The sequence below is a fragment of the Schistocerca piceifrons genome, chromosome 2, assembly GCF_021461385.2.
Source record: "Schistocerca piceifrons isolate TAMUIC-IGC-003096 chromosome 2, iqSchPice1.1, whole genome shotgun sequence".
NCBI lineage: Eukaryota > Metazoa > Arthropoda > Insecta > Orthoptera > Acrididae > Schistocerca > Schistocerca piceifrons.
The window spans coordinates 732,981,983-733,006,166 of NC_060139.1; the positions used below are offsets into that span (position 1 = coordinate 732,981,983).

Consider the following 24,184-nt stretch of genomic DNA (forward strand, 5'->3'; position numbering starts at 1 on the left):
TCAATTCAGCAACCTAACTAGTGCTACCCTTTAGTCCCAGAAGCTATTATGGGGTATTCCTAAAAATTTCAGCTAAAAATTCCATTCAATAAGCTAGCTCATCTTTTCAAACACACAAAGTTTTTATTTTTAAAAATCATGGACCAGCTAGTTCTCCATTTTTCTCTTAAGAAACATACAATCTATAGTTCTAAAATCAGACTGAAAATGGCATTTTTCACTATCAGTAACTGTAAAAATTTGTAATATTGCTACACATTGAAAATTTTCTTCTGTGCAATCTCTAAATTACTCTGGATAACAATACACACACATAAACTATACACGTTTTAGAAATCAAATACTATTATCAGTTATACTATTTAATCACAGCTTAGCTTTTTCTGCCTTCCTTTAAACCAGTACAGTATGGTAAAAACATGTAGCACCATTTAACATCTGGCCTATCTCAATGTATTTCTCTTATAGCTGAAACTGAACATCTCATTGACAAAAGATAAAGAAAACTTCAACAAATGACAAACATTTCATAAGCAGGTCTCCCTTCCACCTTCAATCCTCCCCCAAATCCACACCATCATTGTTTCTTGGCAGTTAGTCAACACAGAGACATAGCACTATCATTCAGAATACGATCTCAAACTAAATCTCTCTTCCATACATATACTTTCAGTAGACAATTACTGAAATGACTGGAAAATTACATAATTTCCTTCATTATATCTGTGCACTTTAATTTAAAGCAAATGAAATAGTAATAATTTATTTGAGACATAACAGCTCTCAGTAATCAGTTTCACCTGTTTCACATTACAATGGGCACAAATATTACTTTATTAACATTGACTCCAGCTGGCAGTTTGGCAACAGCTGAACACCAGGGTTCACATCATTTCTCCTCTTCTTTCTCCTAACAGTTAATTCTAAACATTTAATTTTAAGTACTGGCATAAGTATGGTATTTGTACTGTTTGTTGTTCTCAGCATCACAGTGCAACTTGCTGTAGTATCCACATGAATGCAGCACTGAGGCCTGCTGCAACTGGCACTGTGAAAACCCACGCATAAATGATATTCCTGCAAAACAAAGAACAACTTCAGACATTGGAAACCTTTATGAAATGTTTATGGAATGATAGAAGTGTGTTATAGTAACAACTAAATACTGACAACAAGTACATACATACCTAAAAAGTTTCCAGTCCACACCACTTTTGTCTGAACTAAACCAGCCAACAAATACAACTGAACCCACTTTACAATGTGTTGTACTAATGGGGAGACCTATCTTTGATGCCAAGAGTACCGTAAAGGCTGCACCGATCTCAATTGAAAATCCCCTGCAAATGTATTAAAGAGAACTCAAACATCTCTACATAGAAAGATGAATACACTGAATCTAGATATAAATTGTTCTTAAACAAAACATAATCTCTCTCTCTCTCTCTCTCTCTCTCTCTCTCTCTCTCTCTCTCTCTCTCTGTGTGTGTGTGTGTGTGTGTGTGTGTGTGTGTGTGTGTGTGTGTGTGTGTGAGTGTGTGTGTGTGTGTGTGTGTACGTACAGTTTTACTAGAAAATAAACATTTTGGTAACATCACAGAATATACCAATGGGTTGTTTTCATTACTTTGATCTGGCAGAATTTCATTTGCAAGACAATAAATGGCTTTCTGTGTAGAGAATGTTTTACAACAGCAAAATTGAGAAGTAATTATACTGTGAGAAGCGTGTTACTGTAGATCATTTTCTAAATTTATTATAATGAGTAGAGCAAAATTAGACATTTAATTTGGAGTGATTTACTAAAGTTTATATTTGCAGATGAGCCACTACTGTATATTTAAGTCTCTCACTAAATTCCATGAGCCACTGAAAGTTTGCTCAAGGTCATCATGTCCAGTTGTCACAAGATTTTAAAACTCTGACACAGTCAAATTAGTATCATAAGGAGAACTACTGCTTTGTAGCCAGCTAATGACTTTTTATTCACATTAAGAACAACATTTTGAAATTAATATCTGTGTGTGTACAGGGTATGCTTAGAGTAAATCCGGTGTACCTGTATTTGTTTATTAACAGGTACAATATTTGCTTTCAGGCGAGAGGATGCGACACCTAAATTTGGAGGCCATCAATTTGAGCATGTCATTTCTGCCACAGCAGTTGCATGGGAAGTCAGTTTTTGTCTTCTCTTATTCTCAACATCTGCTACCCTCTCAAGAGACAGGGTCTTCTCCTTTTCCAACCCTTCCATACTAATTCTCCTTTCCTCTCTGAGGAAGGAACACACACACACACACACACACACACACACATATTCAAAAGCTAAGAATTTTGGCTCTTGAAGGTAATCATTGGCCAGCCATTTTACTTCACCATAATGTAACACAAACAATACATCCGTTAAACAGAAGCCACCAAAAGGCATTTAACTACATATATATTCAGAATAGATACAAAAAAGACTGAAATATTACGAAATCATTACAAGCACTTGGGAAGAATAGTCTAGTAATAGCACTTACGTTGAGGCAGTTATTTTTGTCAGATCTTCACCGATTGTCTGAATGACACGGCGCCCCCACAACCACAGACCAACTGAGATACCCAGTCCACCATAAAACAAGATGAAAAGAGGTGTCTCAGATTCTTGGGCCACTGATCCCTCCTTGAAGATCAGCCACAGGGCGATTAAAGGCCCAATAGCATTACTGTAATAAAAATTCTGCTTAGTTCAAACATATGGTATAAAGAGCATGGTTATAATTATGCCAAAATTTTGTAACTTTAATTTGTCAGATTCTTAACATAATTATTGCAAAAGCTGCACAGGGAAAAGTAACAGCTACTTGTCAATAATGGAATGTAATGATCTTTCTTCCCTAAATCATCTCCATATTCTGTCTTTAATAAGAATCTTCAGAAATGGAATATTGAAAGATATGCAGGGGGAATCAAAATTCATGCACTCTGATGCCACTGCACAGTTCTTTGCAAGCTAATAGACCACAAACATCTAGCAAAATTTCATCCCGTGTATATTTTCTGTAGAAAATGACTATCAAAGGAAGGCAGTTTGGCAATTTTGTTATCAAACACTTAACAAGTATCTTAATTCAACTCTGCGTGGCTGTGCTGCACAATTCTCACACTCTAGATTTCAGCTCAAGTGTAATTTTATTTTCTAATTTTAGACTGTGAGGTACACTATCTTGCTTCTTAATGAGGATCCCACAATTACAGCAGATTTTAAACAAAATAAATGTAATTATTTAATGGCTACATACAAATAAGAAATCAATTTCTCTGTGCTGTTCACACAGTCACTTCGTCCACATGTATAAAAAATGGCTCTGAGCACTATGGGACTTAACATCTATGGTCATCAGTCCCCTAGAACTTAGAACTACTTAAACCTAACTAACCTAAGGACATCACACAACACCCAGACATCACGAGGCAGAGAAAATCCCTGACCCCGCCGGGAATCGAACCCGGGAACCCCGGCGTGGGAAGCGAGAACGCTACCGCACGACCACGAGCTGCAGACTCCACATGTATAATTTTGCATTATTTCAGCAACTACATTTAGACCCAGTTGCCATTATAACCTCCTATCATTGTTTCTATCAATTAGTACTTACTATCCTGTTTACCATATTCCTGTCCATTGCATTTCTTTAGAAGTCCAGTAAGGTAGCACTCTGCTTCACAGATAATTACTACTCGATCAAGTGAACTTGTAAACTGGGCTTAATGGGAAGTACCTTGGTCATATGACTAGGCATAATCATGTTCCAATTCAATGTAGCAAGCATTGTTACTTCACAATGTAACTGTGAAAAAGCATCACAAAAAAATAATTGTGAAAAATACTCTCATGGGATGTCATTACAGCCTGCTGCTAGTGTTAATTTCAGTGACAATGAGAACAAAAAGTTCAACATATTGACAAGTTGAAGTTAAGTAAACAGTGTGCAAATTATTGCAAGAGAGACACAACATCTAATGGAGCATCAAATATTTTAGCAAACAATTTCTGCAATATTATGAACTACAGAAAGGAAACCACCTTTGTCAAAACTTTACAGATCTGGACTTTCATGCTAGCAGGGAAACTCTGAGAAAAACTGTTCAATCTACGATATCTGACTGTAAAAGGTGTACGAATGAAAATGTCATCATATGCGAGCAAAAGAACGTACTTCCAAAAAGGCCATAATAAATTAGATTTTTTTTATGAACAATGAAGCATAATGACTCGTGTTGCCAGTTACTTTTCACACCCAAAGCAAAGTAATAGTGTCCAACAAGTATTGTCAAACATTGTTCTAAATGCAGAATTTCATTTCATGGTCATCTCTCCTCTATGACTACAACAGGAGAACTTTGGACTATCATACAGGTATGGAAAAGAGAGAGAGAGAGAGAGAGAGAGAGAGAGAGAGAGAGAGAGTAAAAAATACAGACAAGGAAAGCCGAACTCTTGGCATTAATTAAGAGGCACCAACCTCTTCTTTTTATTTTTTATTCCACTGGCAAAGTTCTGCAAGAAAACAGTTCCCTGTCTATGCTGCTACACCATCTACACCTATGTCCTATAGAACTGGTCCAGAATCTTGCAAATAAAAAGATCAGTAGTTGTAATACATAAAGCACCTCTCTCTTTAATCAAAACATCTAATGGCTGATGTTTTTGCTGCTAATAAATATACATTATGTGTCATCTGGCCTCATACAACCCTTTCGACGTAACACTATTTTGGTGACATGCACATTGATTTCACGGCCCTTATTTTTAATTAGCTTTTCAGTTGACCTCAATGCTGAGTGGATCACCTTCTAGACTTTTCAAACAGATAAAAAACAGAAGTGGTTGCATGGGAAAAAACCAGGATCTCGGTATTACTAGCCAAAAACACTAATCATTAACTAGACCACATGGTCAGTTTGTTATTCCTGCTTTGACAATAGCTTTTACTCTTATGATAGAAGAATTTAAAGCATGCGTGGTGCCATGCCAAAAATGTGTGATGACTACTGTAGGAGAGAGACTCTGATGGATGAGGAAACTAAAATTATAATAAAATCAGTCAGCATAGATTCACACTGAGTGTCAACATTCTCATCCATGACAAACAGCAGATGATGTATCAATAAACGCCACTGTGAATAACAGGAACCTCGTCAGGGAAGGTAACTTTCAGATGCTGTCAGCAAATTTCCATGAACAGCTAAGTGAGAAATAATGCAAATTCTGTTTCTGTACTTGTTACACATGGGCACTTCATTCAGTGGCACATTAGACAGTTAGTGTGTGGCACCACTCCACTTGGAAGTGTACTGGTTAAGTGAAGTTTTATTTTTAATTTTAGAATGTGGGATACCCAGTATCTAGCTTCTTAATCAGTATATTGCCTTTAAAATTTTACATAGTTCTATTCCACCCAACTGTTGCCGGACCAGCTATCTCATCAAAGGTATTATGCATTCCTCACAAACAATTTTCTCGATATGTTAGAAGATACTTCACTTCATGTTTGGCAGTGGCTGTGGTTCCAGCATGATGAAGCAGCTGCACATTTTTGTAGAAATGTACAATAGTACATCAGCAGAGCCTTTCCTGGAATATTAATCAATTGTGGACGTTCGATTTTAGACCTCTGCATTTGCTTGGTCTTAATCCCTGAGATTTCTTCCTGTGGGTATACTTCAAGCAGCACATTTATTCTATTTTGCAGATCAAACTGGAGGCACTAGTAGGAGGCAACCATGCTACTCTTGTAACTGTGGATGCAGCTATGCTGCAAAGAGTTCAAAGAAGCATGGTCCAGCGAGTCACTAAATTTTAGGAGATACAGGCAGGTTACTTTGAGCATCTGCTCTGAATGCTATGTATGTTTCCTGAAGACATGCTGCCACTGATAGTGTATTTAAAATATTACAGCAGGCTGTTTTTACTGACTGTAGTACATATGTTTAAACACCTCCACACTGATAAGTTTTGTAGTTACTACTGCACTATGACAGGTAATTTATTTTTAACTTGTTATTGGTCTTCATGAATATTTTTGACATGTCAAACTGCCAATTCATTAAAAAAAACTGTAGTTGCATGATATGTATTGTTTGAGAAAAGTGTACATCAAATCATTATTGGGCACAACAAAATTATAAAAAAAATTACATCTTGACCTAGAATACAACTTTAACTCACGTATTCTAATGCAAAACTGTCCAAATCACTAACTGGGGAGCACAACTACCCAGTACTAAATCAAGATATTGTATTTATCATAGACTTACAGTTTGCCTTTCTGTTATGTCCATTTTTTACCAAAAACGTGCATAAGATGAAATTTTGTTACAGATCTTTTTGTACTGCTAGCATAAGGATGGACATGCACTGTGGCATCAGAGAGCACAAATTTTGGTTCACATTGTATATTAAATAAGGCATGTGACATCCATACTACAACTGGAATCTACATCAATAATTACCTACCACTGACTGTAACTTGTTATAGTCTCTTTTTAAAATAAGCTATGAATCTACACCTTATAAAATTGGTGTAAGGGTCACTAATTTCATTTTATTGTTTACTTGTAGGATCATTGCCAAAGAGAGTTAATGTACATACTGTCTAATGAGAAGTAAATACTGTCTAATGAGAATTTACTACAATACTACTATTACTTTTATGAGCAGCCTCTATGGTATTCTTACTACCATTATTTTGTTCCGCACTATCATATGTATTGCAGTATTTCTGAATATCAGATGAATGTGGAGTCTTGACATCGTTTGTTTTCTCATTATATGTGCCAAATCCACAGTGCAATAAGAATGGTGTAACATGGTACAAATGTAACACATATCCTCCATTAGACACTGTACGGCGGGTGTAATATATGCTATGGACTCTCCTCCCCAACCCCCCCCCCTCCTCCCCCCCCCCCCCTCTCTCTCTCTCTCTCTCTCTCTCTCTCTCTCTCTCTCTCTCTCTATATATATATATATATATATATATATATATATATATATATATATATATTATTCATGTATTTTTCAGTTCAGTTGAGACTATTATATCTCTTATTTCATTCCAAAACTTTTAAAGATATCTGAAATTTCCACCTGTTATAACATGCATGTTTGAGTTGTCAATTTTCATTCTTCTCCAACATTTTGCCAGTCAGTTTATACTTTACTTAAAGGTACCTAGTATTGTTAAACACTGTATAGTCTTTGACTGAAAGGAGGGTTGTTATAACTACTGAAGGGTTGCTTGTTTTCAATTGTTGGCTGACTACATCTTATGTGATTTGATCAGAATTGACTTGTCACACCTCTGTTTAGCATTCCTGTAGAACTTTCACAACTGCTACAAAAACCACGAGCCATACCTACCCACTGCATTTCAGCTCACTTCCCATCTCCTGTGAGATGGATGAATGCTTGCATTTAAGAAAGTTTTTTATTATTAAAGATGATAAAATGTGTTCGCTATGCTTCGGCCAAGTTGTTGGTGCACAGTCATGCTTGCCTAATGACACATATGATTTGAAGAAGAATGTAAAAATTGACATATTATTCCAATTAATCAGTCCCCTTTAAACTATTGTATTACACTGCATTACCAGAAGTTTAAAATAAGTTTACAATACTAGAGGAAAGGAGACCTCCGTATGACAGATCTCTAAATCCAGCTGTCTGAGTGAAATAAGGTAATATTAAATATGGACAGATTTTCTGTGGAAACATTTAGTCAACTGTGAAATTTAATCTTTTTTGTCTGTCATGCTATTTCTGAACTAATCTACAATTAACATTTAAATTTCACTATTGTACCTAACATCATTCCCTCCATGAGCAAATGAACCAAATGAAGCTGTGAGTATCTGAAGAAATGCAAATAGTTTAGCTGCTTCAGGTGGATCATCTTTTGATTGAATTATTTGTGTTTCTGGTGCTACACTCTCAGGATCAAGTTTCTGTAATCAAAAAGGTTATTGGTTATAAGTAATTTTTCAAGAGACACTAAAAGCAAGGAAATTAATTTTCACCAGTAACTTACCATTTGTTCTGGTGTCTTTTCTTTGATTAAAGGAACTGCACTGCTGTTGGGAGAAAGACCTGGAACAATAAAAATACTTGGTTGCAACAAACATGTTACATATGAATAATCTGTTCTCAACTTCAGAGAAGGTGTGCCATATGGACATAACAATTACATGTTGCTAAGCTATAGTTGTGGCACCACATTTCAAGTCTAGAAGTGTTTTGCACAGGTGATAGAAATACCACAAAGGCAGATGAAAGTGGTCAAAACACACACACACACACACACACACACACACACACACACACACACACACACACACACAGAGGAGCTGACAAGCATTTCTAGGACACAGGTGTCTGTTGGACAAAGGACAATGGACACTAAAATATGACAGTCAGGCTACAGATGTAGCACCAGATGCTCTCTAGTGGCCGAACACCTATCTTATCTGGGTTAGAGGTCTCTTCATAAGTTGCTTGGGTACATTCAGGATTTTAAGTTTCTGTCAAAATAAAAAATGATAACAACAAGATGACTTGGGGTTTTATGCTAAGAGGTTAATTTTGCATGATTCTGAATGAAAACAGCTTTTTGAATAACAGATAGTATGATAAGAGAAAAGGGCTGTGACTGAGGACATCCCATCAGTTTATATCACCATATTACTTTTGTGTAACTGATCTGTTATGAGACACCTACTGCCAACAAATCACAGTTGCGAGTAGATAGTGAGATCTTTCACCTCACCACTTCTTGAGGCTGGAGGAAAATAAGCTTTTAACGTAACAAAGTGAGAATTCAAATGTAAATTACTTTAGTGGTTAGCAAAGAACTCTAAGTTTCTGTTTTTGCATAAAACTTGGTGCCTATCTTTGCATAAGGTTCCTTCCTAGTGTAATTTTCCAGCAGCCAGAAGCTCCCCATCATGCCACTAAGTTTAAATCTCATGGTGGTAAATGGCATATAGTTTAGATCAGTGCATTCTATTTTGCATACTTATCTTATGCAGTAGATTTTGAGTAAGCAGAGTTTCTAGTAACAGTTAATTGTAGACAAACCCACTTCAGTAGAGAAATTGATTTCTGTTAAGAGCTTGCCATCTCAGGATATAGTGACAAATCTGCAGAGCAGTGTTTAGTGTTTCTTTATTCTTCGCATTATATTTTGTGTACATTCCAAACTGAGTAGCACCATTTGAGATCTTAGATCTATTTCTTACACACTGTGATATGGCTAGGGTCTGTACCTGTTGGAAGAAGACACAGGAAGAATTGGCTGCTGTTCATAAACAGATGGAAGCTGCTTTGGCTATTGTCAACATGCTCCACACTAATGCTCAAAGTTGTGGTGACATCAGGAACCTGGTGACCTCAACACTTTTGGTGCCAATGGAATCCCCTGGTGACCCGGGCAACATCAGACCAGTCCATCCTCACTCGAGAGTGAGTGGAAGACATTTGTGGGTTTGTGTGTCAGTGGCGGAAAGCAAAAGATTGAGTACGTCATGCGGCTGGCTCTCTGCGCCTCAGCAATTGGTACGAGGTGCTACCGAGTGTTGTTGATAACTCTGAGCCAGCATGGGATGCCTCTTCCGTTGGACCAGCGGCTGATTTTCCCACTCAATCTGGACAAGTGCAAGGAGGGGTATGCTTGTTATTGGGAGCTCCAGTGTTAGGCAAGTGGTGGAACCCATCAGGGAAATAGCAGGCAAGGCAGGAAAGAATGCCAGTGTGCACTCAGTATCTTTGCTGGGGGATCTTGTCAGTGATATGAAGGAGACCCTGGTGGCGGCTATCGAGTGCCCTCTGTGCAACTGGCTGCATATAGTCGCATATGTCAGCATCAATGATGCCTGCCATTTGGGTTCTGAGGGCATACTCAGCTCCTTACGGCAAATGGCCGATTTGCTGAAGGCAAGTAACATTGCACATGGGGTTCAGGCTAAGCTGTCTATTTGTAGCATCCATCTTACCCAGGGTTGATTGTGCTCCTCTGGTTTGGAGCAGAGTGGAAGTTCTAAACCGGAAGCTCGGACAACTCTGTGATTGTATCTGATGCAAATTTCTTGACCTCTACTATCAGGTGCAGAATTGCAGGGTTCCCCTTAATAAGTCAGGCATGCACTACACGCAGGAAGCAGTTACTAGGGTAGTGGAGTATATGTGACGTGTAAATGGGGCTTTTTAGGTTAGAGAAAGCCTCCCTGGGATCAAAGACTATTTGCATGATAAACTAGCCACAGTGTCCTCATAGAATGTTTGTTGTCACAGATCAGAGAAAGAAAAGATTAATACGATTTTAGTAAACTGCAGGAGCATCCAAGGAAAGCTCCCAGAATTAGTTTCACTTACTGGATGTTTTAATGCACAGATAGTATTAGGAACAGCAAGATGGTTGAAACTGGACATTGTGATATCGAAATTCTAAGTTCAGGTTAGAATTTTTATCATAACGATAGGTTAGTCACCAATGGTGGTGGCATGTTTATTCCAGGAAAGAATTCAATAAAAATCTAGTGAGGTTATCACGAATTCCAATTTGAATTAATCTGCATGAAGTTAAGTATCAAAGACCAGTCTAAAATGGTAATTGGATGCTTTTATAGACCACTTTGGTCAGAGGCTCTAGTGGTAGAGCACTTCAGACAGAACTTGCAGACTATTGTTAATAATTTTCCTGAGTATGCCATTGTAATAAGGGGCAACTTCAACTTGCCACGTATAGATTGAGAGCGTCATGCTATCAAAACTGGTGCCAGAGAGAGGGATTCTTGTGAAATTGTTCTGGATGTCTAGTCCAAAAAGTACTTTGGGCAGATAGAGTAACAACTCTTGAGGGTAAAGTCTTAGACACAATGACAACAGACAGACCTGAACTTATCAAATCAGTTAATGTAAAGGAAGATCAGTCATTGTAAGGCTGTGGATCTTAAAAGAATGTCGAGCAATGTACGACGATATTTTGCTTAGCAAGAGTGACACGATACAAATTTCAGAGTTCTGACCAGCCAGCATCAAATACGCAGTGATGAGGATGAAGATGTGGAAAACAAATGGAAAACATTCAAAGGCATCAGGCAATATGCCTAGACAAGTATGATACTAATAAGATACTAAGGAATGGGAAATACCCATCATGGTTTAAGAGCTGTGTTAGAAAACTGCTATGTAAACAAAACTTAACTAACAAACAAAAGCTGAGAAGAGCAACAAGAGATGCGTTCAATGACTTTGAAAGTAAAATCTTGCCAACCGATCTGAGTAAAAGCCCTAAGAGGTTTTGGTCATTTGTAAAATCAGGTAGTGGGTCAGAACTATCTGTTCATTCACTCAGTGACCATAATGGCACCAAAATGGAAGATAACAGACAGATGGCCAAAATACTGAATTCGGTCTACCAAAATTGTTTCACAATGGAAGATCGTAACACAGTCCCTCCTTTCAATCATTGTACGAATGACAAGATGACAGATGTTGAGATAGCCAATTCTGGAATAGGTAAACTGTAATTGCTTAGTAGTGGAAAGGTGGTAGGACCAGATGAGATACCTATAAGATTCTACACTACTGGAAGAAGAAATGCAGATGATAAACGGGTATTCATTGGACAAATATATTATATTACAACTGACATGCGATTACACTTTGACGCAATTACACTTTGACGCAATTACACTTTGACGCAATTACACTTTGACGCAATTACACTTTGACGCAATTACACTTTGACGCAATTACACTTTGACGCAATTACACTTTGACGCAATTACACTTTGACGCAATTACACTTTGACGCAATTACACTTTGACGCAATTACACTTTGACGCAATTACACTTTGACGCAATTACACTTTGACGCAATTACACTTTGACGCAATTACACTTTGACGCAATTACACTTTGACGCAATTACACTTTGACGCAATTACACTTTGACGCAATTACACTTTGACACAATTTGGGTGCACAGATCCTGAGAAATCAGTACCCAGAACAACCACCTCTGGCCGTAATAACGGCGTTGATACACCTGGGCCTCGAGTCAAACAGAGCTTGGATGGCGTGTACAGGTACAGCTGCCCATGCAACTTCAGCACGATACCACAGCTCATCAAGAGTAGTGACTGGCATATCGTGACGAGCCAGTTGCCCGAACACCACTGACCAGACGTTTTCACTTGGTGAGAGATCTGGAGAATGTGCTGGCCAGGGCAGCAGTCGAACATTTTCTGTATCCAGAAAGGCCCGTACAGGACCTGCAACATGTGGTCCTGCATTATCCGGCTGAAATGTGGGGTTTTGCAGGGATCGAATGAGGGGTAGAGCCACGGGTCGTAACACATCTGAAATGTAACGTCCACTGTTCAAAGTGCCGTTAATGTGAACAAGAGGTGACCGAGATGTGTAACCAATGGCACCCCATACCATCACGCCAGGTGATACGCCGATATGGCGATGACGAATACACGCTTCCAATGTGCGTTCACTGCGATGTCGCCAAACATGGATGCGACCATCATGATGCTGTAAATAGAACCTGGATTCATCCGAAAAAATGACGTTTCGCCATTCGTGAACCCACGTTAGTTGTTGAGTACACCATCGCAGGTGCTCCTGTCTGTGACGCAGCGTCAAGGGTAACCGCAGCCATGGTCTCCGAGCTAATAGACCACGCTGCTGCAAACGTCGTCGAACTGTTCGTGCAGATGGTTGTTGTCTTGCAAACGTCCCCATCTGTTGACTCAGGAATTGAGACGTGGCTGCACGATCCATTACAGCCATGCGGATAAGATGCCTGTCATCTCAACTGCTAGTGATACGAGGCCGTTGGGATCCAGCACGGCGTTCTGTATTACCCTCCTGAACCCACCGATTGCATATTCTGCTAACAGTCATTGGATCTCGACCAACGCGAGCAGCAATGTCGCGATACGAGAAACCACAATCGCGATAGGCTACAATCCGACCTTGATCAAAGTCGGAAACGTGATGGTACGCATTTCTCCTCTTTACACAAGGCATCACAACAACATTTCACCATGCAACTCCGGTCAACTGCTGTTTGTGTGTGAGAAATCGGTTGGAAACTTTCCTCATGTCAGCACGTTGTAGGTGTCCCCACTGGAGCCAACCTTGTGTGAATGCTCTGAAAAGCTAATCATTTGCATATCACAGCATCTTCCTGTCGGTTAAATTTCGCGTCTGTAGCACGTCCTATGAACCATGGACCTTGCCGTTGGTGGGGAGGCTTGCGTGCCTCAACGATACAGATAGCCATACCGTAGGTGCAACCACAACGTAGGGGTATCTGTTGAGATGCCAGACAAACGTGTGGTTCCTGAAGAGGGGCAGCAGCCTTTTCAGTAGTTGCAGGGGCAACAGTCTGGATGATTGACTGATCTGGCCTTGTAACACTAACCAAAATGGCCTTGCTGTTCTGGTACTGCGAACGGCTGAAAGCAAGGGGAAACTACAGCCGTAATTTTTCCCGAGGGCATGCAGCTTTACTGTATGATTACATGATGATGGCGTCCTCTTGGGTAAAATATTCCGGAGGTAAAATAGTCCCCCATTCGGATCTTCGGCGGGGACTACTCAAGATGACGTCATTATCAGGAGAAAGAAAACTGGCGTTCTACGGATCGGAGTGTGGAATGTCAGATCCCTTAATCGGGCAGGTAGGTTAGAAAATTTATAAAGGGAAATGGAGGGGTTAAAGTTAGATACAGTGGGGATTAGTGAAGTTCGGTGGCAGGAGGAACAAGACTTTTGGTCAGGTGAATACAGGGTTATAAATACAAAATCAAATAGGGGTAATGCAGGCGTAGGTTTAATAATGAATAAAAAAATTGGAGTGCGGGTAAGCAACTACCAACAGCATAGTGAACGCATTATTGTGGCCATGATTGGACACGAAGCCCACACCTACTACAGTAGTACAAGTTTATATGCCAACTAGCTCTGCAGATGACGAAGAAATTGATGAAATGTATGATGAGATAAAAGAAATTATTCAGGTACAGAAGGGAGACGAAAATTTAATAGTCACGGGTGACTGGAATTCGTCAGTAGGAAAAGGGAGAGAAGGAAACATAGTAGGTGAATATGGATTGGGGCTAAGAAATGAAAGAGGAAGCCGCCTGGTAGAATTTTGCACAGAGCATAACATAATCATAACTTGGTTCAAGAATCATGAAAGAAGGTTGTATACATGGAAGAACCCTGGAGATACTAAAAGGTATCAGATAGATTATATAATGGTAACACAGAGATTTAGGAACCAGGTTTTAAATTGTAAGACATTTCCAGGGGCAGATGTGGACTCTGACCACAATCTATTGGTTATGAACTGTAGATTAAAACTGAAGAAGCTGCAAAAAGGTGGGAATTTAAGGAGATGGGACCTGGATAAACTGAAAGAACCAGGCATTGTACAGAGTTTCAGGGGGAGCATAAGGGAACAATTGACAGGACTGGAGGAAAGAAATACAGTAGAAGAAGAATGGGTAGCTTTGAGGGATGAAATAGTGAAGGCAGCAGAGGATCAAATAGGTAAAAAGACGAGGGCTAGTAGAAACCCTTGGGTAACAGAAGAAATATTGAATTTAATTGATGAAAGGAGAAAATATAAAAATGCAGTAAATGAAGCAGGCAAGAAGGAATACAAACGTCTCAAAAATCAGATCGACAGGAAGTGCAAAATGGCTAAGCAGCGATGGCTAGAGGACAAATGTAAGGATGTAGAGGCTTATCTCACTAGGGGTAAGATAGATACTGCTTACAGGAAAATTAAAGAGACCTTTGGAGAAAGGAGAACCACTTGCATGAATATCAAGAGCTCTGATGGAAACCCAGTTCTAAGCAAAGAAGGGAAAGCAGAAAGGTGGAAGGAGTATATAGAGGGTCTATACAAGGGCGATGTACTCGAGGACAATATTATAGAAATGGAAGAGGATGTAGATGAAGATGAAATGGGAGATATGATACTGCGTGAAGAGTTTGACAAAGCACTGAAAGACCTGAGTCGAAACAAGGCCCCTGGAGTAGACAACATTCCATTAGAACTACTGACACCCTTGGGAGAGCCAGTCCTGACAAAACTCTACCATCTGGTGAGCAAGACGTATAAGTCAGGCGAAATACCCTCAGACTTCAAGAAGAATATAATAATTCCAATCCCAAAGAAAGCAGGTGTTGACAGATGTGAAAATTACCGAACTATCAGTTTAGTAAGTCACAGCTGCAAAATACTAACGCGAATTCTTTACAGACGAAAGGAAAAACTGATAGAAGCCGACCTCGGGGAAGATCAGTTTGGATTCCGTAGAAATGTTGGAACATGTAAGGCAATACTGACCCTACGACTTATCTTACAAGAAAGATTAAGGAAAGGCAAACCTACATTTCTAGCATTTGTAGACTTGGAGAAAGCTTTTGACAATGTTGACTGGAATACTCTCTTTCAAATTCTGAAGATGGCAGGGGTAAAATACAGGGAGCGAAAGGCTATTTACAATTTATACAGAAAGCAGATGGCAGTTATAAGAGTCGAGGGGTATGAAAGGGAAGCAGTGGTTGGGAAGGGAGTGAGACAGGGTTGTAGCCTATCCCCGATGTTATTCAATCTGTATATTGAGCAAGCAATAAAGGAAACAAAAGAAAAATTCGAAGTAGGTATTAAAATCCATGGAGAAGAAATAAAAACTTTGAGGTTCGCCGATGACATTGTAATTCTGTCAGAGACAGCAAAGGACTTGGAAGAGCAGTTGAACGGAATGGACAGTGTCTTGAAAGGAGGATATAAGATCAACATCAACAAAAGCAAAACAAGGATAATGGAATGTAGTCAAATTAAATCGGGTGATGCTGAGGGAATTAGATTAGGAAATGAGACAGGGAATTAGTATAGGAAATGAGACACTTAAAGTAGTAAAGGAGTTTTGCTATTTGGGGAGCAAAATAACTGATGATGGTTGAAGTAGAGAGGATATAAAATGTAGACTGGCAATGGGAAGGAAAGCGTTTCTGAAGAAGAGGAATTTGCTAACATCGTTTCTGAAAGTATTTGTATGGAGTGTAGCCATGTATGGAAGTGAAACGTGGACAATAAATAGTTTAGACAAGAAGAGAATAGAAGCTTTCGAAATGTGGTGCTACAGAAGAATGCTGAAGATTAGATGGGTAGATCACATAACTAATGAGGAGGTATTGAATAGAATTGGGGAGAAGAGGAGCTTGTGGCACAACTTAACTAGAAGAAGGGATCGGTTGGTAGGACATGTTCCGAGACATTGAGGGATCACCAATTTAGTATTGGAGGGCAGCGTGGAGGGTAAAAATTGTAGAGGGAGACCAAGAGATGAACACACTAAACAGATTCAGAAGGATGTAGGCTGCAGTAGGTACTGGGAGATGAAGAAGCTTGCACAGGATAGAGTAGCATGGAGAGCTGCATCAAACCAGTCTCAGGACTGAAGACCACAACAACAACAACAACAACAGCACGTCATCTTCGTGGTGTAGCAATTTTAATGGCCAGTAGTGTATGAGGATTACGCGAAAGAACTTGCTCCCCTTCTAGCAGTAATTTATCGTGGAGCACCTGAGCAATGATGGGTACCTAGTGACTGGAGGAAAGTGCAGGTCATTCCCATTTTTAAGAAGGGCTTAAGGACAAATGCACATAATTATAGACCTATATCGTTGACATCAACCCATTGTAGAATTATGGGACAGGTTTTATGATCAAGAATTATGATGTTTTTGGAGAATGAAAATCTCCTCTACAAAAATCAATATGGCCTCCACAGACAGAGATCCTGCAAAACACTACTTTCTCTGTTTCTCCAAGAGATCCACAGTGCCATAGACAACAGAGCTCAGGTTGAGGCCGTATTCCTTGAATCCAGGAATGCCTTTTACACTGTCCTGCACTGCTGTTTAATGAAAAAAATATGAGCTTGTCAAGTATTGGAGCAAACTTGCGACTGGCTTCAAGACTTCCTTGCAGACGGAACTCAACATGTCGCTCTTAATGGAACAAAATTGACAGATGAAAAAGTTATTTCCGGAGTAGTACAAGGAAGTGTGATAGAACCTTTACTGTATACAATATATATAAATGATCTAGTAGAAAGCATAGGGTGCTCTTTAACGCTATTTGCAGCAATGCCAGAAGATGATGATAATTGCAGAATGACCTCCAGAGAATTGATGAATGGTCAGGCTCTGGCAGTTGACCCTGAATGTAAATAAATTTAACACATTGCGCATACATAGGAAAAGAAATCAACTACTGTACAACAACAGTATTTATGACAAACCACTGGAAACAGTACCTACTGCAATATATGTAGGAGTAACTATCCAGAACGACCTGACGTGAAATGACCACACAAAACAAATATCAGGAAAAGCAGATGCCAGACTCAGATTCATAGTAAGAATCTTAAGGAAATGTAACTCATCCACAAAGGAAGTGGCTTAAAAAGTTCATGTCCGACCGGTTTTTGAGTATTGTTCATTTACCTGGGATCCCCACCAGGCAGGACTGACGACAGAGAGAGAGAGAGAGAGAGAGAGAGAGAGAGAGAGAGAGAGAGAGAGAGAGAGAAAAGATCCAACGCAGAGCGGCACATTTCGTCATGAGATCATTCAGCCAGCGTAAGACGATTATGGAAATCCTCAACAAACTCCCTTGGCAGACGTTATAAGAAATGTGCATCACGAAGAGATTTACTTTTTAAATTTTGAGAGAGTACCTCCCGGGAAGAGTTGGACAACGTACAACTCCCCCTCCACCACAACATACATCTTGCGTAATGACCACAATGAGAAAATTCAAGAAATTAGAATGAATACAGAGGCGTACAGACAATCTTTCTTCCTGCGCACTATTTGCAAGTGGAACAGGCCTGGAGGTCTCAGTTAGTGGCACAAAAAGTACCCACTGCCACACACTATTAGGGGGCTTCATAAATCTCACTGACATACACTAAATGCATTACTTACCAAAAGCTGGTGTAACTTGGCCACTAGCTGGTAAAACTGATTCTGGATGAAGTTGCTGGTGCTGTGTGGGAATAATGGCTGCAATAGTACTCCCATTTGCTGGTGTCAGTGTAGCAATCTCCATATTATCCTGCGGGGAAAAAAGGAAAAAACCGTATGTTTTCAGTCAAGTAGACACACAAAGTGTTATTCAAGATACTGAAAAGATCATATAACCGGAGTGAGAAATGATGTGGCATACAACCGTCTTGAAGTGGAAATGCATTATTTTTATGGCTAGTAGTTTTTACACTTCTGTAAAACACCTGCTTTATGATAAATTTACATTGTGTTGAAGTTCCGTAACAATAAGAGAAGAACTGGGTCCAGTTCAAAATGGGTCATTCCATGCCAAGTGGTCTAAACCTTCCCACCATCATGTCTCCAATTTTCTTCAAATTTTATCTGTAGCACTAGTCAAGTGCTAAATTAAGTTTCTCAAGATTTCAAGCCTCTAGCTGCAATACTTGCTGATCTACACCCCCTTGTCTGAAGGGTAGTAAGTTCGCATGCACGCGACATCAGACAAAATGCCATTTTTGGGGTCTCATAAAATTGAAACCAATTCATAAGAATGGTTAGTAAGATGAGACCCTGTACAGTTTTTTGTGCTGATTCAAACGAAATTAATTATAAGATTACTGATGCAAAATCCGGTCAAACAAGTCGACTCAAAGTGTACCCCTAATTCTGTCGTGACTTAATGCGACAAATTTTGACCAATATTCAGACTGCAATAATTTCCTTGCAGATAAAGATATGGACTTGAACTTTTTACCAAGTCTTATCTTTGTGCTGGACATAATACAGCTGGATTTCCAACTACCCAGGCTTTATAGTCGCCTTGCAAAATCTCTTCAAATTTGGCAGTGTCAGCGCAAATGGCTTTATTTACCAAAGTTCAAAGCCCATTACTACAAAATAGTCAGCCTGGATTTAATTGTGAATAGTATCATCTGAAAGAGAAACTCTTGCTCTACAAGATGGATATATTTTTCTTTTGCAACGCTTCCATTAAGTGCTTATTTACTCAGGTCAAAGTATCTTATATTTTGTGTGCGCAGTGCCCTGCGTTGGTCCATGATGGCTGAGCCATTACTGGTTATCACAATAAAACCAGCATCCCCATCGCCATAGGGGCCACGCCCGATAGCCATGCAGTAACAGCCACGGGTGGGTATCTTTACTGCAGGTTCCCAAGCCTGATTACAGGGTGTCTTTACCACAGGATCCCAAGCCTGATTGTGGGTTTCTTTATGCAGGTTCCCAAGCCTGTCTTCCTCAGTTACTTCATCATTCTGGAAGCATCGTTGATTTGCAAGAGAATGCTTTCAGGAAAACTGTATTGCCGACCAGATGATGTCACTGATGGAGCTGGAATAACACCAATGATAAGTTGTTCTGGAATCCAGCAAGTATCACGTCTTAAGGGCCAATAAAATGAACTTGCAGGACCATGAGGATGCATAAAGCTTATGAAAGCATCTTTCTGTTCGACTGAGATTTCAACGATGTTTCCAATCCACCATTTCTTTTCATAAATGCAAGCAACATACTGCCCAGGCTGAAGATCCATGACTTGAACTACTACTTCAGCAGCACTAATTTTGGCCAAAAAAGATGTCGCATCATTAGAAACTCTACTGACCTTAATTGTCGTCATATCAATGGGCAAAAAATGGTGGTTTTCTCTTGTGCCAGCTAGAGTGTGCCCTTGCAGGAATCTTTCTTCTTGAGAAGCTTTTTCTTCTTCAACTTCCTCTTTGCTGATGAAAAAGAATTTGATTCCATTGATATTATCATTGCAGAAGTTGAAAAGATCTTTGGGTGTTAGAATCTGGTTTTCATATGGACGTTGCAAACTTGCTCTTGCTGCCAACCGTTTTGTTGTGCCTCCAATGCCATCACAAGGCGACTTTCCATGGCTTGTTCCAAAGAAATTCCATTCTGCTGTTATTTCAAAATCTTCTTTGTGATAGCATAAGTTGAGAAAATTCTTGAAATTCTTATATTGTGCAGCTGAACCATCACTGAAGTAGTGGATGTGGCTTATTTTGGAAAATTGCATCTTCAGGTAATTGATTACTTTTCCAATGTAAACATGGACAGTAATCGTATCGTGTCGAAGGCAGTCACTAATAACACAAAGATTCACACATTGCACCTCTTCGTTTTCACAGTAGTAGACTACAAATGGATGAACTGTTGCTTGACTGTTTTCCCAGTGAAAGCCTTGCACTGCATCTTGAACAATAAATGAATAGTTTTCAGCAAAATCCATTAGTATTATGAATTCGCCTTCTTTCAAATCAGTTTTGAGAGCTTTCAGGTGCTGGCTTTGATGCTTGGCAATGTAGTGATGACAAGACAGGTTCCAAATTTTTGCTGCAATATCTTCAACATACTCTTCTGTTGAAAGCTGCTTTGTTTCTAAAGTATCCCTGTCGGTATGAATCCATTGTTTGTACTCAATCAGTTCTTCAGGGTCATTATCTTCAAAATATGTTGCAATAACTGCTTCTACACCTTCTGGACCAGGGCAGTTTTCACAACGATGAAGCATACAATCCTTGTTTTCCAAGCTGCAAACAGCTTTGCTAAGAATTTCCTTGTAGTCTTCATTGATTGATGCACCAGTGAGCATAAGCTTGACATTTTGGTGTATTGTACAGACACAAACTGAGTGCATTCCAGCAGAGCCAACTGTAACACACCATTTTGGTCTAAGCTCGCAAAACTTTGAGAAGCCAATTTCTGGTCCATTTTGCTTCTGATAAGACACGTACATTTCCTTCAAATTGCAAAGCAACAACCGCTTTTGCTTGTACACCTTTGTTCCTGAAATTCTCACAGGCACACAGTCTTTCTTCCCTGGACAAAGTCTGCTGAATTCGTCATCTTGAAAAAAGTCATGTACTTTCTGGACAACTTCATCTGAAAGCTTCCTTCCTTGCCGATTTGCTGGAAAAGCTAGAACACCTTGCTCATTCTTCAGTTTTCTCGCTTGCTTTACCATTCTTTCTGATACATTAAATGCTGTTGTCGTATCTTTAATTGTCCAGCTTCTTGGAACCAAGGTCAATATTTGAACTTTTGTCCTACGATTTGACACTTTACATTTTTCTTTCAACTCTTCTATAAGATTATCAAGATCTGCACAATTATTGCATGGGCGACTTTTACTTGAACTTGGCTGTTCATCGTAATTGATTCCTACAGCAGCAGCAATTTGATTCCCAATTAAACTTTGTGCATCCAAGATCTTTCTTTTTGCATAGCTTTGCTTATCTCTTTTACTTAGTTGTCTTCTTTTCAATGGTGAAGCACCAATAAATGATAAACTTTTGTTGATGGCTGGTTCAGTTTCATCCGTTGTGAAATCTTGTTCAGATTGGGTTGATAGTGATGATGAATCTTCTAGCTTTTGGTTCAGTGCCGACATGCAGCGAGGGCAAAGCTTCTGACCAGGTTTTATATCAATCACTTCTTTTTTCTTTAACAGGCAAAGTTTGGCAGCTGTTTCATTATCAAGCAGTCTAAGTCCAGCTTTTACATTGTGATTCCTCTTCTTGAATGGATTGCAACATTTCTTTTGCATCGCTTGATATTCATGTAGGAAGAGGGCTTCATGGTGGAAGCAAATGATGGAATTTTCGTCAAGTTTGGCTTCTGAACGCGAAACAAGCAATTTCTGGTCACATTCTGTGAAATCACTAAACGCTTTGAATCCAGTCTTCTTAGCATAGAAGATAACATGGCACTTCGATGCAGCAGCATCTTTTCCAATTGAACAGGGGGCCAACGATTCTTCTTCTTCATTAACTTCTGACATCTCTCACTGGCCAATCACTGAATAAAACACGAATGAAATATCCAATTATATCAGTAATTCTAAGCGACTATTAAGATTCAAATTCCTAGAAATGAAGAAAAATTAGTGCATCGCGCATACAAAATATAACAACTTTGATGTGAGTTAATGAGTACTTAATGGTCGCGTTGCAAAAAAAACAAATGTCAGTCTTGTAGAGCAAGAGTTTCTCTTTTAGGTGATACTATTCACAAGCAGATTCAGGCCAACTATTTTTTAGTAATTGGCTTGAAACTTTGGTAAATTTTACCGTTTGTGCTGACACTGCCTAATTTGAAGAGATACTGCAGGGCGACCATATGGCCTGGATCATTGCAAATCCGGCTGCATTATGTCTAGCACAAGCATGAAGCTTGGCCAAAAGTTCAAGTCCATATCTTCAACTGCAAGGAAATCATTGCAGTCTTAATATTGGTCAAAATTTGTCGCGTTGTGTCACGACAAATTTTGAAGTATACTTTGAGTCGAGTTATTTGACCGGGGTTTGCATGAGTAATGTTATACATAATTTCGTTGGAATCAGCAAAAAAAACTGTACAGGGTCGCATCTTACTAACCATTCTTATGAATTAGTTTCGATTTTATTAGACTCCAAATATGACATTTTTTTTATGTTGCATGCACACGGACTAAGTACACTTCAGACAAGGGGGTCTAGATCAGCAGCTATTGCAGCTAGAGGCCTGAAATCTTGGGAAACTTACTTCAACACTTGACTAAAGCTACAGTTAAAATTTGACGAAAATTGGAGACCATGATGGTGGGAACTTTTTTCAGTTTTAGACCACTTGGTGTGGAATGACCCAAATCAATGACACTGGAACATCAGACAAGCCAACACCATGTTTTCCTGAAATATAACTACCAATTTACCTGAATAGCTATCAGTAAGTTAATTGAGAACTGAAATGAGAGGTGAAAGAGATGAATTAAGGGACCCCCATGTCAGATTCAATGACCCACTGCTACTTCATGTTTATCAGTCTCACAGACACAGTTTCCAACTCTCATCTTACAACTAGAATTCAATTTTGATCTTATTGGCATCCATGTGTGAAAAATTCTTTATTCTGTACTTGAATCAAATTCCATATTCTCTGTCAGGAATGAAATTAACTATCATCATGTTAATACACACCACCTACACCTACAAACCCCTGTAATCACTAGTTACAAACAATAATGGTATGCAACTAGGACCCTCCTTATTTATACAACTGATAGTTTTGCTGGATATAAAACATATTCGGATTTCAACAGTAACATAATGCCATGTTTAAAATGGTTTTGTGGTACAATTTGATTGTCACACTCAAATGTCATACCACTGAGCAGCAACCTACCAATAGCTTTACTCAACATTGTTTGCTGATGCATCAAATGCTACTATTAAAGTATCTCGACTTCTTACAGCACCTGTGATTGCATATTGAACCAATTATGACAGGCCACATTGGGTATCCATCAATTATTTGTCTTGAACAATCAAAAGTTCTCAAAGCAAGTTAATATACGACATGACTGTTTGCAAAACACCCCGTCGCCTTCGGGTGGCACATATATTACATTTCCACACAACAGTGAGTGGCTGATACCATTATACGTGCTTCATTAATCATATTTTCGGCTGATCAGTAGACAATGAGACACCCACCACAGCACTCCAAATCTGTGTGATACTGTGCCATCAGTGACTACACATCAACAGCTGGTATCTGCAAATAACAGATCAGCCATCACGTTCTGAAGGCGAAATATGTAGTACTGCTGACAGTCATACAAAAATAAGGAAACACTTTGGAAACATGTGCTTGAACATAAATGTAGATGTCATTTAAGCCTGCAGTTTGACCACGAATAACACCTGTTTAGTGTCCTCGGTATGCTGCTATGCAGTTGTGAGAGCATAAGTAGGAGCTAAGTGAATTCAAATATAGGCAAATTGTTGGTACTCGTACAATGGGTGCCTCTTAATCAAGGTAACTTGACGCAATTGGTGGTTCAGGAGAAACCATACTTAAGACTTACAACACACACAGGGTGAGTGGAACATCAGTCATTAAGTCATCATTAAGTCACAACATGGATGATAATTGAAGAGAATTGGGACAAAAAAATTAGAGAACGACAGGTGCAAATGTCACTGCAGAAAGGAATATCACACAAATGAACTCTGTCAGCAGCAAAACTACATGAT

The 24,184-nt window shown here is 39.2% G+C and overlaps 1 protein-coding gene across 3 annotated transcripts in view; it reads right to left on the reverse strand.

Moving 5' to 3' along the window:
• Nucleotides 1–747: 747 nt before the first annotated feature.
• Nucleotides 748–24,184, reverse strand: part of LOC124774940 (sodium-dependent phosphate transporter 1) — a 320,719-nt gene continuing 297,282 nt past the window's right edge. For all 3 annotated transcript variants that reach the window (XM_047249635.1, XM_047249636.1, XM_047249634.1), the window contains 6 exons: nt 18,078–18,207; nt 8,079–8,137; nt 7,853–7,995; nt 2,526–2,711; nt 1,188–1,340; nt 748–1,077 (listed from right to left, as the gene is read on the reverse strand). In XM_047249635.1, coding sequence (XP_047105591.1) covers nt 987–1,077; nt 1,188–1,340; nt 2,526–2,711; nt 7,853–7,995; nt 8,079–8,137; nt 18,078–18,207 — 762 coding nt within the window. In that variant the 3' untranslated portion in view covers nt 748–986. The remainder of the gene's footprint in view (nt 1,078–1,187; nt 1,341–2,525; nt 2,712–7,852; nt 7,996–8,078; nt 8,138–18,077; nt 18,208–24,184) is intronic.